This window comes from Lepidochelys olivacea, assembly GCF_965140295.1.
Source record: "Lepidochelys olivacea isolate rLepOli2 genome assembly, chromosome: 10".
In the NCBI taxonomy this organism is placed as follows: domain Eukaryota; kingdom Metazoa; phylum Chordata; order Testudines; family Cheloniidae; genus Lepidochelys; species Lepidochelys olivacea.
In genome coordinates, this window is record NC_140420.1 from 81718960 (window position 1) to 81734250 (window position 15291).

At 45.5% G+C, this 15291-nt stretch overlaps 1 protein-coding gene across 4 annotated transcripts in view; it reads left to right on the forward strand.

Annotated features, from left to right (window-relative positions):
* CORO2B (coronin 2B) overlaps window positions 1–15291 on the forward strand; it is a 139100-nt gene that overhangs the window by 65730 nt on the left and 58079 nt on the right. For all 4 annotated transcript variants that reach the window (XM_084641749.1, XM_084641748.1, XM_084641750.1 and 1 more), the window contains one exon: window positions 10404–10604. In XM_084641749.1, the coding sequence (XP_084497875.1) occupies window positions 10404–10604 (201 nt within the window). The remainder of the gene's footprint in view (window positions 1–10403; window positions 10605–15291) is intronic.

The window sequence follows — 15291 nt, forward strand, 5'->3', positions numbered from 1 at the left end:
CGTCAGAGCTCTAGCAAGGTTTAGGAAAAAAAACTTAAAAGGCTCTCCACTTCTTCCCTTTATCCTGAAACTACATTCATAGCAGGTGATGCCTTTCAGACTGCTCTGCGTGTCCTAGACAGAGAATAGCCAGCTCCGTTCCTCCCTCAGAGATGAGAATCTGGGCTTTGGGACTTGCATTCGGGGTAAAGAAAGAGGAAAAGCCATGTGCTAGCCCATACAGTTAATCCCCAGAAGAAGTCCCTTCAGTCCTGCAAGTCTTACGTCAGACACCTGCCAAATGGTCATGACCAGAGTTGGAAATAAAGACCTGCAGCAGGGAGAGGCTGAAAAAGGAACTCGCTGTTCTGAGTCTGGAAAGAGGAAACCGCCCACAAGTCCAGGAATTCTCAGTTCCCACAATGATTGCAACCATTTCCGTATACCCATAAGAAAGGCATGAGGTTTCTAACTTATGGGCGAGGGACCCTGACATTTTTCCTGTTTGTACCATGGGGCTGTGATCAGGAGAAGGATGAGAAGCACTTGAGTGACTGCAGTGAGACTTCAAAATGTAAGCTCCTTGCCCCAGGAACAGTGGCTTCAGCAGTTACCTTCATGTGGCACAAAAGTTATATTATCCATCCAGACACAAGATGCTCTAAGATACTCTTAAATCAATGAGATGCAATAAGCTCTGTAACATGGTGACAAGATCCCGAGGTTTCTAGTGTTGCCTATTACGGGGGAAGACTCTGCTGGTGGGCAGGTGACCTGACACTCTCCTCTTTTACAGGCAGTTCTTACTGAACGACTAGTCGTTATTAAAGACAACATCCCTTGTTAAGAGAAGTCGTTAGCAGGATGGAGAAAATATTGACAATCCTTTGTTCATTCTTATGAGCTAATCTAAGATGGTCTCTGCACATTTCAATGTACATATAGCATAAAACGTTCATTGGGAATTCATTTTTTTAAGGAAAAATACATGGAAATGAGAGAATATAAATGTTCCCTCTCCCTCTAAATCCTTCACCCTGGAAATTTATAAGGGAGTCTGAAGTAAACTCCAGCCTCTAGTATCTCTTAGGAAGATACTGCAGAGTACCTGTATGAGGCTGCATGCTACTTAGGGTATGTCTACACTGCAGTTAGACACTCACAGTTGGCCTGTGCCAGCTGACTTGGAAGTTTTGGAATAGCCTTCCAAGGGAAGCAGTGGGGGCAAAAGACCTATCTGGCTTTAAGATTAGACTCGATAAGTTTATGGAGGAGATGGTATGATGGATAACATGATTTTGGCAATTAATTGATCTTTAACTATTCATGGTAAATAGGCCCAATGGCCTGTGATGGGACGCTAGATGGGGTGGGATCTGTGGGGCTAAGGGGCTGTTTAGTTGTGGTATAGACGTTTGGGCTCAGGCCGCACCCTGTGAGGTGGGAGGGTCCCAGAACACAGGTTCCAGCCCACTCCTGAATGTCCACACTGCAGCTCAACAGCCCCTTAGCCTGAGCCCTGCGAGCCCAAGTCAGCTGGCGTGGGCCAGCCACAGATTTGTAATTGCAGTGTAGACGTACCCTTAGTGTTATCTAATTGCTCATGTGACATTGCAGTCCTGGTGGCTTGTCACTGCAGCACCTTCTAGTCAAGATCCTGTGTATGTGCAATGATAGGGCCATACAAAGTCAGCCTTGACTTCATGCTTGACTAAAGGCAATCTCTGCGTACGGCTAAAAGGGCCTCTTACTGCCAGCTTCTCCCACAGGGGGACGGCATGGCTGACTGGGCTAGTGGGGGGGCAGGGGAGTATGCAGAAGGGCAGCAGGAAGTCTCTAGGCACAGGCTGTCCTGTGTTATTTGGGGAGGTGTCTCTACCTGAGACCTCCAAGGTCTCTGGGAAGGTCTGCTCCACTCTCTGTCTTAGATGCCAGCTGGCTCTTCCTTCGAGCTCCATTTCTCAGTACTTTAGTCCCTCCTTTCACTACTTTTCTACCCCAGATTCTCCATCCCCCCTGTCGTCCCCCCCCCCCCCGACCATTTCAGGAGCTGCACTGGCTTTCAGATAATTCATTCAACTGTATAATCCAGAACTGAGGGGCGGGGATGTTGCTGCCTAATCTAAATCTGCCATGTTGCATGGCATGCAGGGCCTTGGTCATAGGCAATTAAGCTCTTAAGGCTTGATCTACAAAGGGGACTTACAAGACAGACAGCTGTAGAGACTATGCCAGGCTGGGGAAGACGCTTAAGGAAATCGAGGCTCAGGTGATCTTTAGTGGGATTCTGCCTGTTCCTAGAGAAGGGCAACAAAGGTGTGACAAGATTATGACTATCAACATATGGCTCAGGCAGTGGTGCTATAAGGAGGGCTTTGGGATGTATGGCCCCTGGGAGGCATTCACGGACAAAGGACAGTTCTCTCAGGATGGACTTCATCTGAGTAGGGAAGGAAATAGACTTCTAGGATGGAGGCTGGCACAACTGATTAAGAGAGCTTTAAACTAGGAATTTGTGGGAGATGGTTGGGAGATGTCCAGGTAATCTCCACGCCGGATTTTAGCATTGAGAGGAAAGAAAACGAAGTAAGAAAGGATACAGCCATGGGTAGGAGAATGTATATAAGGAGGAAGGGCAGTGTGGATACCAGTCTAATAGATTATACTGGCTGTAGAATGACCGTGCCCAATAGGGTACAGAATGTGAGGGAGGCCACACAGCAAAAATGAAGATGTGTGTACACCAACGCGAGGAGCCTAGGTAACAAAATGGAGGAACTAGAGCTCCTGGTGCAGGAAGTGAAACCAGAATTCTAGGGAGAACAGAAACAGGGTGGAATAGTCGTCATGACTGGACTACGGGTATTGAAGGGTATGTGCTGTTTAGGAAAGACAGAAATAAAGGCAAAGGTGGTGGAGTAGCATTGTAGATCAATGAGGAGGTAGAATGTAAAGAAATAAGAAGTGATGGAATGGATAAGACAGAGGCTGTCTGGGCAAAAATTACATTGGGGAAGAAAACTACTAGATCCTCCCCTGGGATAGTGCTTGGGGTGTGCTAGAGACCGCCAGGATCTAATCTGGATATGGATAGAGCCCTCTTTAATGTTTTTAATGAAGTAAATACTAATGGAAACTGCGTGATCATGGAAGACTTTAACTTCCCAGAAATAGACTGGAGGACGAGTGCTAGTAATAATAATAGGGCTCAGATGTTCCTAGATGCGATAGCTGATGGATTTCTTCATCAAGTAGTTGCTGAACCGACTAGAGGGGATGTCATTTTAGATTTGGTTTTGGTGAGTAGTGAGGACCTCATAGAACAAATGTCTGTAGGGGACAGTCTTGGTTCAAGTGATCATGAGCTAATTCAGTTCAAACTGAACGGAAGGATTAACAAAAATAAATCTGTGACTAGGGTTTTTAATTTGAAAAGGGCTGACTTTCAAAAATTAAGGAAATTAGTTAGGGAAGTGGATTGGACTGAAGAACTTATGGATCTAAAGGTAGAGGAGGCCTGGGATTACTTTAAATCAAAGCTGCAGAAGCTATCGGAAGCCTGCATCCCAAGAAAGGGGAAAAAATTCATAGGCAGGAGTTGTAGACCAAGCTGGATGAGCAAGCAAGCACCTCAGAGAGGTGATTAAGAAAAAGCAGAAAGCATACAGAGAGTGGAAGATGGGAGGGATCAGCAAGAAAAGCTACCTTATTGAGGTCAGAACATGTAGGGATAAAGTGAGACAGCTAAAGTCAAGTAGAGTTGGACCTTGCAAAGGGAATTAAAACCAATGGTAAAAGGTTCTGTAGCCATATAAATAAGAAGAAAACAAAGAAAGAAGAAGTGGGACCACTAAACACTGAGGATGGAGTGGAGGTCAAGGATAATCTAAGCATGGCCCAATATCTAAACAAATCCTTTGCCTCAGTCTTTAATAAGGCTAAAGAGGATCTTAGGGATAATGGTAGCATGACAAATGGGAATGAGGATATGGAGGTAGATATTACCATATCTGAGGTAGAAGTGAAACTCGAACAGCTTAATGGGACTAAATCGGGGGGCCCAGATAATCTTCATCCAAGAATATTAAAGGAATTAGCAAATGAAATTGCAAGCCCATTAGCAAGAATTTTTAATGAATCTGTAAACTCAGGGTTTGTACTGTATGATTGGAGAATTGCTAACATAGTTCCTATTTTTAAGAAAGGAAAAAAAAGTGATCCGGGTAACTACAGGCCTGTTAGTTTGACATCTGTAGTATGCAAGGTCTTGGAAAAAATTTTGAAGGAGAAAGTAGTTAAGGACATGGAGGTCAATGGTAAATGGGACAAAATACAACATGGTTTTACAAAAGGTAGATCGTGCCAAACCAACCTCATCTCCTTCTTTGAGAAAGTAACAGATTGGGGAGAGTTAGCTGCTTACCCCTGGTCTGGAGGGCAGTGCCTCCCTCTGCTCGGCATTCATAGGTACGTAGCCACGCACCCTCGCCTGGAGTTAAGCACCAAAGCCAGGTCAGCCCTTTCTTGCCAAAGTCTTAGGAACAGTGCCAGCATGCCCAATAGCCGGGTGGTTAGCGGACTGACCTAGGTTCAAATCCCCATTCTGCCTGCTTCCAAAGCAGAGTTTGGACTCTACTCTCCCATGTGAATGCGCCGACCACTGGGCTACAGGATGTTCTGGGCTGGAGCTCGCTCAGTTCCAGGTGTGAAATATTTAATAGTCGTTGGGCCACAGAGAGCGAGTCCGACTCTGTAACTGGGTGGTTTGGGCATTTACCTGGGAGGGGGACACCTGGGTTCAAGGCCCTGCTCTGCAGCAGGCAGAGTGGGCAGGGGGACATCCTGCGTGAGTGCTGTAACCACTGGGCTGTGGAGTGTAAGGTGAGCACCATGAACTTCCCCCCAGTTGTGTTTTGTGGGGTGCCCAATCCAGTAGTTAGCCTCTGAGTGCCTACTGGAGCAGGCCCCATAGGGCACAACAGGTGGGGGACACCAAGCTTGAGGATCCCACCAGGGCTAAGCATCGAGCTGTTGGATGGTGTCCGGACCAAGCCGGCTTTGTGCATACCCACCACAGGAGTAGATGGCAGCTGAGTGGCGGTTTTGAGCATCTAAAATTTGGACTTATGTGCCCTGAATCCCTTTGTGGATCAAGCCCCTAGAGCCCTAACTCTTGAAGTGCTGTGAATAATTCAAGGTCATGCTTGGACTCCTGTGCCTGCTGGATTTTAAAATCCCCTTAGCTTGAGCTATTTTGTAATCAATCAGTTCTAAAGGGACAGACTGATTGAATGGTCTAATAGGACTCTTCTAACTGGGAACACCTAAGGTAGGTACATAACTGAGCTTTATTGCTCTTGTCTTTTCTGCTTGTGCATCCACACAGGGCTCCTAAGGTCCTGCCCAAACCCTGGGCCTCAAAGTCCTTGTAGAGAGGTTGCCCTCAGGATATTGAATTTTCCATCTTGCACTATGATCTCAAAACACTCTTGCTTTCACTGGAGATAGTTTGATGGAAAATAGCCTTTTTGCTCCCCAGATAAAAAAAATTAATGGGAACGTGTTTTTCCCCCCTAAACATCTTTATAGCAAATACTTACTATTTTCCAACAAGTTTGACCTGAGCCATTTGCAAATGCTCTTCAAATGTGTATAACGCAAAGCATGGTAATCGCAGAGTTGCAAACAAAGATCTAGCAGATGCTCCATTGTCATACTGTATTGAACATCCAACTTTAAAAAAAAATCAAACTGCAAATACTGGTTACATATGGCACTTAGAGGTAATTTTAGAAGGAAGATACAGTAGCTGATCATCTTAATTTCAATATGTTCCGAAAAAGATTCCCGAACTTACCAATATCTTGCAAGCATGTGTCTGTCTTGCACTTGGGCATAGCTTAACTCCCACTCCTTCCATACATCCCCATCATTTGCATTTTGAAAAACTTATTTGTATATCACCCCTGATGCCTGAAAATGGAATGGAACAAATCTGGCACTGTTACATTTTAGATTTCACTTCTGTGAGTCACTTCTGTGTGAGTATTTCTTCCGTCCAGGTGCAAACACTTGCAAAAAGATAGTGGGAAGAGTTGGTTACACTATGGCTCACTAAACCAGAGAGAGCGTTTACGCTCAGATTTTTTGGTAAAATGTTAATGCCAGGAAGACAAGTGACAGTTTTCAGGTTGAGACCAGAACACCTCAATGTGCATGAATTACAGAAACGTAATTAGTGCTGCAATGCAGATCTTACTTTCCTGAAAAGTTCCAGATGGGAAAGCTTAATCTTCCCGAGTAATCTATTGAAGGATCAGGACTGGAGACGCGAAGTATTTAAAACTGACTTTCCAGCCAGCCTGTAGCATCTAGCATTAATCATGGAGCAAAACAATGACAAAAGCATACTGCTGCTTATGCAAGATGGTCATAGAGGAAAGAATGACTTTTAATATTAACATGGATAAGGCTGCACTCAACTCTTTGTGTCAGAAATCAGCTACAGTACAACACTCCTGTAAAGGATTTAGGACAGTGGACTTACAATTAAATATGTTTGTCTGAAAGGAGTCCACAGGCAGCTGCCGCATATACTGCTGAAGAACTGCATTTCAAAATGGTATTGCTGTTATGGGCATATTGGCTAGATTCTCTTGCTTTTGTTACACTTTTAGCTGCTATTATTTTGTTGTTGCTGTAGAACCTAGCAGCCCCAGGGCCCTGTTGTGCTAGACACACACAGTACTATCAGTAACTGCTTTGTAAAGAGGGGAGAAAACCTGCGGCCCAGGGGGATGAAGTGACTTCCCTAAGGTCATCCAGCAGGCGCAGAGCCAGAAATAGATCCCACAACTCTAGGTTTCCAGTCCTGCCTCCGAGCCACTAGACTACACTGATATTATGGAACACCGTGGGTGAAATGCTGGCCTTCTTAAAGTCAGTGGGAGTTTTACTTTTGATTTCAGTGGGGCCAGGATTTCACCCCATAATTGCCTTCATGTCTGCCAAGGTATTCCTGCCTGAGAACTCGGAGAACACACTGGCATGGGAACTTGAGCTAAAGCACAGAACTATTGCTCTCTTCTCCTTTGGGAAACATATGGGTATCCTGCACCAGTTCAATATGCTTGGTTTTAACAACTGGAAAGGGGAGGACAAAACTTGAGAGGGAGGAGAGATCTCGAAATCATGTCATCAGCAATTCTTGACATTGCTTGTGTGGATAGGAGCTAAAACGCTATGCAAATGTATGCAAATGTAATTTCTTGTGTATTTTTTGCTATTTTTCCCTAGCGTTAAAAACCCCTCTAATTTTATAAACCTCCTGATCCTAGCAATTTTTCTGGTGACCGCAAACACCTTTAAGTGTTTTTTTTTCCCTTGTCTTGGTCTGTCCTAACTCATCTGGGAGCCTCCCTCCCCAAGCATTCTGACTGTCACCATATCCCTTCCTGTTCTAAAACTCAAGCTGCATCATAATGGGCTATGTAGCTGGGTGGGCTGGTAGCCTTTAAATCTAGTGGGTCTATTTGGGCTGGCTGTTTGGGATGCACTTCCTTCCTTCCTTCTTTCCTTCCAGAAAGCTTCACCCCCACAATTCTCCCAGGTGATGTTGGCTTGATGTGTGAGACTTAGTCTAGAGTCTCCCACATGAAAGGATTAGCTGTTTAGGGCACCACCGTTTCTCCTCTGCCCCAAAAACAAACATGCGTCCAGAAAAAAGTTCAGTCCAGAGAACCCTCCGTGTCAGGGAGTTGATAGCAGCAGTGATCATTGTACCACCCAGTGCAGTTCTTCTCAACAAAACAGTGTGAAGCAATTTCCAGATAGTTCACTGCCTGGGTCTGTGAAGCACAGAAGCGTTTGAGCTACTTGACATTGTTTACAGGAAATACTTACTGAGGATGAAGGAGAGGAACGCTTGAATTCTCCAGTGAAATACTCGGGCTTATGGCTTCCTCTCATTATGGTTGGACTACAGGCTTGGCTACTTTTCTGTGGGGGGGAAAAATAACAGGGACATAAAACCAGAAATCTAACGATGCTGAAATCCTGAAAACAAGAACATTAATCTCACTCTTCTGTTTATTGTTTTGAGTCTCAATTGTATAGAACACCTCTAAACAGCTTATATACAAAATACACACTAGACTATAACAGGGTCCAAAAAAGAACTGGATAAGTTCATAGAGGATAGGTCCGCCAATGGCTATTAGCCAGGATGGGCAGGGATGGTGTCCCTAGCCTCTGTTTGCCAGAAGCTGGGAATGGGCGACAGGGGATGGATCACTTGATGATTACCTGTTCTGTTCATTCCCTCTGGGGCACCTGGCACTGGCCACTGGTGGAAGACAGGCTCCTGGGCTAGATGGACCTTTGGTCTGACCAAGTATGGCCGTTCTTATGTTCTTATGTTGAGCAGAAAAAAAGCAGAGACTTCTTGTTTTCTGTGGAAAAACCAGGATGAAGGAAAGTAAAATCTCGCACTAACTGTACACTGTCAATTGCCAAAAGGTGAATAAAGCACCTATAATTTTGGTGCTGTGTTTGGATAAGTCTCCTGCAGAATCTGGCTTGATTTTCTTTGGCTAAGAACGGAGAAGTATGGGCTGGTATTATTCACTTCTAGTAATTATAGTGTTTGCCTGGCAGCGAATGCTATAGATATATAGCTAATGCTATGGAACAGTCCATTTGTGTGAGTTATGCCAAGGTAGGAAGTAGGTGGAAGGGCGCATCTTAAAAACAGCCTCGCTTTGTCAAATGAAGGACTCCAATTGCACGTGTCTCTCTGTTTAAGTGCTCACTTAAATTCATCTGTCAGTAGATGCTAGTCAGTCTTGGAGAATATAAGCTGCTTTGAGTCCCTAAGTATGAAATTGTCAGTGTGCGATAGAGAGTTAAGTGCTTAAGCCACTTTACAACGGTGTAAGTGCTCATGCTTTTCTAAACGTTTAAAATGCCTTAGCTCATTATAGTGTAAGACTTTATTGTGGTATCAGCACTTGTGCTACCATAAGGACTTTTTCTTTAATAAACTTAGGAAAATCACTACACACACAAATCCTACTAATGTAACAATGTTTGCACAGGTGGGACCATATTTTATTTTTCTTCTTTTTGTGCATATAACAAACTCTAAACAACAGTGGGAACAAGTAAAAACGAGTGCACAGTTACACTGGTTTGCATCTGAGCACGTTTAGCATGATTGTATACGCTCTTTTTTGGAAACGGTGTATGCAAATAGGTCTCTGGAATCTTCTCTGGTACATACAGTTGCAGCATCTGAGTGAATGACCGAGGTAAATGTTCCAATAACGCTAACAGGATTGTGTTGCACGTATGTAACATAGTATTGCTATACATTCCAGTTAAGCATGTAGCTTGAAAAGTAACTTTTTAAAAACCTACTTTTGGAATTAATACATGGGACTAGACCGAAGTTCACTTTTTTCCAGTCTGTTGACTTTATACACTTAACAGCACCTTGAATATAGTCAGTTTAACGGCTTCCCCTGCATCGTCAGTTTTAGGTCTTTCACACAAATGGGAAAGATGAGGAAAAAAAGGACTCATATTAAAATTAACAAAAAGACCCAAGGACAGGTGGGGGTGTGCCTGGAAACTGCCTTTAACTCTTTTTTTATCCTAGACAGAGTAGATTTCAAGACCCTGGAATCTTTAATTCTATGTCATAGATCCCTATCTTTCAGTTCTTCAGTATACCAAATGCCCACTGACTTCCAGGTGTGTTCACTTTTGAACAAGGAATATGTATTTTGAAAGTAGAGAGATGGCTGTTCATCGTTTCACTGAGTACTTTGAGGAGAGATACTATGTAAATGTGAAACTATTGTATCAGTGTTCAGGCTTTGATTAATTGCAACTCTCGGCTTTTTTTAGTGATGTCATTAGCTTGGGAATAGTTCTCTGTACCATTTGCGAAGAGTAGGCGAATGAGGCAGCTCGTTAACACAAAGTATGGATCACCTGCTAGTTAGCTACCCAGCTCTCTTTTAATCTTCAGATGACAATCCAAATGTTCCAAGCTTTGCTTCCTTTGTTTTAAAATAAATCTTTGGAACAATTTCCCAACAACCCTTGCAAGTTCTTTTCCTAGATCTCTGTAGAAGGAAAGAGAGAAATTTCCTGACTACAACTCTTCCCTTCATGTAGAGATGCATCTGAACTGTAAAGTTCAACAGAGGATCTGAACCTGTCCAGAGTATTTGGTGATTTGTAACCAGGGTCTGGCTTAAACCATATTATCTCCTAATGACAAGGAGGGAGGACTTAAACTACTCAATGTTTTTTCCTGTGACCATGCAGGTTAAATGTAGAAGTCACTTGTGGCATTTGTTTCTCTTTCCTTATGAAGACTGGACTGTTATAAAAATCTTCATACATTTGCTCCACAGATGTCATGGCGTCCACAGTATCGCAGTTCAAAGTTTCGAAATGTCTATGGGAAAGTGGCGAACCGAGAGCATTGCTTTGATGGGATTCCAATTACCAAGAATGTTCATGACAACCACTTCTGTGCTGTTAATGCCAAGTTCCTCGCCATAGTAACGGAGAGTGCTGGCGGAGGGTCCTTTCTTGTCATTCCACTGGAACAAGTAAGTGATTTTTCCTTAACAAACCTGATTGAAGTTCAGTGGTAATCTTAAAACACAGCTGTTAAAACACACGTTCTATCCCAGGAATCTCTTTAATACCATTGTGACAGGCTGAAATCTCTGGTATTTCATCTTTTTAATTGTGGCTTTCTTGTTTAGGGAAGTGAGACTTTAAAGCTGGTTTAATGAATTGTATCTTTATTCTAGATCTTTTAGGAATAAATAAAACATTTGTATGCAAACAGGTCTTTGCTATAATGTCCCTTTGTATCTTTTAGTCCATATCTGCATTAAGATTGCAATGCTGAAGTCTTCATCAAGCATTACTTAGTCCTTACTAATAACGGGCAAATAATCCACTGAAGTAGACAGGAGATTGCCTCAGCAACAGCCCAATGGATTCGGCCCTAAAGCCTAGCACACTTCCAACAGAGCTGATGCTAATGCTGCTACACAGGAGCCACACCAGGAAAAGTGTCTTTCCGAAATCACAGATGTCAGTTGTCTCTCAGTTGTGTTGTGCCTGGTAATGTGGAGTGGTGGATGTAATGTTAGCCACTGGAGTTGGTGGCTACTGACCCCATCATGTCACGGGTACACGGTTGACCTTTGTCACTTTCACCGGATCTTTCTAATTGCACAAAACAGAACACCCTTGCCCCGCCCCCTGCCATGAGGCCCCGTCCCTGCCCCACCTCTTCTCCGAGGCCCCGCCCATGATCATACAATCCCCCCCCCCCCTTCCTCTGTTGCTCCTTCTTCCCCACCCTCACTCACTCGCTTGCTCATTTTCACTTGGCTGGGGCAGGGGCGTAGGGTGCAGTAGGTGTTGAGGGCATCAGTGCGGGGTGCAGGCTCTGGGGTGGGGCCAGGGCTGAGGGGTTTGGGGTGCAGGAGGGGGCTCTGAGCTGGGGGGTGGGGCTGAGGGGTTCGGAGTGTGGGAGAGGGCTCCAGGCTGAGGCAGGGGGTTGCGGTGTGCGAAGGGGTCAGGGCTCTGGGCTGGGGCTGGGGCTGGGGATGAGGGGTTTGGGCTGCAGGAGGAGCCTCTGAGCTGGGGCTGAGGGGCTCGGAGTGTGGGAGGGGGCTCTGGGGTGAGGCAGGGAGCTGGAGGTGTGGGCTTTGGGGTGGGGTCAGAAATGAGGGGTTCAGGATGCAGGAGAGGGATCTGGGCTGGGGCAGGGAGCTGTGGTGCGGGGAGGGGTGAGGGCTCTGGGCTGGGGATGAGGGGTTTGGGGTGCAGGAGGAGCCTCTGGGCTGGGGCTGAGGCGTTCAGAGTGCGGGAGGGGGCTCCAGTGTGAGGCAGGGGGTTGGAGTGTGGGAGGGGGTATGGGCTCTGGGCTGGAGGTGTGGGTGTTGGGGTGGGGCCAGAAATGAGGGGTTCAGGATGCAGGAGAGGGAGCTGGGGTGTGGGGAGGGGGGAGGACTCTGGCTTGGGGTGTGAGCTCTGGGGTGGAGCCGGGATTGAGGGGTTTGGGGTGCAAGAGAATGAGGGGTTTGGGGTGCCCTGGCTGGGAGTTTGCATTGTAAGGGGGCTCAGGGCTGGCACAGGGGGTTGGGGCATGGGAGGGGGTGCGGGCTCTGGGAGGGGGCTCAAGGCTGGGGGTTGGGGTGTGGGAGGGGGCTGGGGGCTGGGGCAGGGGTTGGGGTGCATGAGGAGTTTGAGGTGTGGGCTCCGGGCGGTGCTTACCTCAGGGAGCTCCCCGGAATTTGCAACGTCCCTCGGCTTCTGGGCGGAGGCGCAGCCAGGCTGCTCTGTGCACTGCCTCCGCGCACAGGCTCTGCCCCCGCAGCTCCCATTGGCCACAGTTCCTGGCCATGGCCATCCCTCCATCTAGGACCCAAGGGACATGTCGCTGCTTCTGGGGAGCCTCACGGAGCCAAGTAGGCAGCCTGCCAGCCCCGAGCCAACCAAACTTTTAACAGCCCCGTCAGCAGTGGTGGCCGGAGCTGCCAAGGTCCCTTTTCAACCGGGCATTCTGGTCGAAAACTGGACACCTGGCAACCTTAGTTAGGGGTGAATACGTATCCAAGCTGCTCCTTTTTCTCACCCGCATTCCCTTAACCCCATGGGCCTTGCAGCTACAGTGCCCAGTTCACAAGGCTCCATGGGCCGTGTCAGGCATGGGGCAGTACCTTGTTAGGTAGCCTCCGTCATTCTTCTAAACTCAATAGGTTTCTTTGGATATGCTCTTCAAGTTTAAAGAGGGCAATAAAACTGATACAAAATGTAAGAGCTACACTATATCTTTACTCCTTTTCCTCTTCTCTAGGAAATTCAGACAATAAAGCCTTTTCTGTGGGATTCTGTAAATGACATTTCTGAAAATTTAATTGGCCCTTTTAAACTGGTGCCATGAATCAGTCACAGCTGGGCAATCGGATGGGTATCAATCTCATCTGCCTCTTCCAGGGACAAAACTGCAGCTCCCTTTCTCAGTCTGAAGGAGCCCAACTCCACATGGACTCATGTCCTATTCAGACAGGATTGAATCCTTCATATAGATTTAATGGGGAGGAAAAATTGACTCAGAGTCTCTGTAGTGAAAACTTTGGATACCGTTGTGAGTATTTCTTTCGACTCTCCCTAGGTCTGTCACAAGGTCTTCATGACTTAACTACTTGGCGTCATTATTCCTGCTGCCAAATCTTCACAGCATAGTCTGGTGGAGAGATTACTGTGCCTTTATAACACTCTGTTTGTCATCCTCCCGATAGCTTCTACTCGTCTTCTCCAATCTGTTCAACGTTCTGCTTGTCACTTTCACATCACACTCGTTAAGCTTTTATTTTGTGCTCTGACAGCTCCCACTTAAACTGAAGATTTATTTTAAGTTTTTATCACCTACCCTTAGAACCTTATGAGCAATCAACCTGCAGGGGTATTTATAGTGCCCAGTATTTGAATGTTCATGATCTGATGTACAATCTGGCCTCTTTTGGTACTAATCTACCCATTACATGGTGTAAGCTTCATCCTTTGTTTGGTGGCACTCCTCTTCTAAGGACTGGCAATTTCTGGCTTGGCTTAAAAGCAAATCCAATCCATGCTTTTGTTTTCCCCTTAATTTTATTGCTATGCGGTCCATAGCCGGCTGTTATCTATGTGAAGCACTTTTTTATGTGTGAAGAATGGCACCTACATTTAATAAATAATAAACCTATTGGAGTATTCACCTTTTTCTGCAGATAACCTTGCACTTTATCTTTCCCCCTGAGACTTGCTTCGGCTGTTTACTCGAGTTTGAAAATAAACTAGTTCATGCAATTTTAAACTCCTGGCCATTCAGCATATTCTTCAGAAACGGACCGATGGGAATATACTATGTTGGGTAAAAAGTAATATCTGTCGCCAGTGGTCATTCATGGTTGAACACCCATTGCTGTGGCTGACTCACTGCTCTCCACTTTTGCTGTGCCTCTTGGAAGAATGTATTGTATGGTTGCAACGTCACAGATAAACTCACTAAATATTACCTTGGCTTGGAATGCAGTTTCTTAAGGGCTTGTCTACACTGGCAATTTACAGCGCTGCAACTTTCTGGTTCGGGGATGGAAGCTACACCCCTCGCTTTAGTGTTGCCAGTGTAGACTAGCCCTCTTACGCTTTTGTATGTGCAACATTGACAGGCAGTAGTTTGCTAGTGACATGAACAGCCCAACTTTCAATTACTGTGAAGAGACTTAATAAATCTTACACTTTAATCTTGTTTGCTTTGCTTCCATCAGAATAGTAGCTCAACCTTGGCCTACTATACACTGGGCTAAATCAAGTGCCCAGGGTGAAGGAGACTTTGTATCTCAGCCCCACAGGGGCATGGTACTCTGGCTGGAGGAATGGTAGGTGCCCAGCAAGGTGTTACCTTGCGTGCTTTCAGCTCCAGCATGTGCTGACCAGGGATGTGTTACTCATTTCTAAGGAGTGAGGATGGGCGTGTTGCTGCCCAGTGTGCCTTGCCTACCCTGCACCGCTCCGAGGCATCCTATTCTGCATCATTAGGATGGCTCTTGTGACAAACACGCCGCCAGTCCCCTGTTCTGCTTTCCTCTCCACAAGACCTAGTGCAACTTCTACTGGAGAAGCAGGATTTTGCCTTTAATATCAGTTAACAGACTTGTGGCAGATTGAACTGAAATGCAAGTGAAGGGAGGTATGTGAGTGGGGGAAGATATCTATACATAATGTATGCTTTTAAAATAACCATTTTATAATGCCTGTAGTTCCCACAAAGTCAAAGGATTAATTATACGGAAACCCTACAGGATTCTTGCTGCATGATCAATAAGCTTCAGGACAGTTTCCAAAATCTACTTGTCCTTGTAACTGAGTGCAGCTCAAGATCATGAACATGGATTGAACAACTCCTTAGCTTTATGCCATGTTCAGTCTTGGAGTAACTCAATTGAGATCATTTTACCCCAACTTTCAGTTTGTCCCAAGTACTTGGGGACAATTTGATTAAATAAACTGGGTAAAGGTTTCTAGCTTTTGGCATAACGAACATAACACTCAGCTGTGTAGATTGTACAAGGATAGAAAGCTTCCTGGCCAGCCAGCCATTGGGATGTAATGTTCCCTGAATATTGCTCTTGGCTGTAAGAACAGATCACATCTGAACTCTTGCATCACTGCTTTCCTAAGTCTATCGGTCTGTTTTTAAAAAAATATTTTCTCCAGTAAACTTTCCAG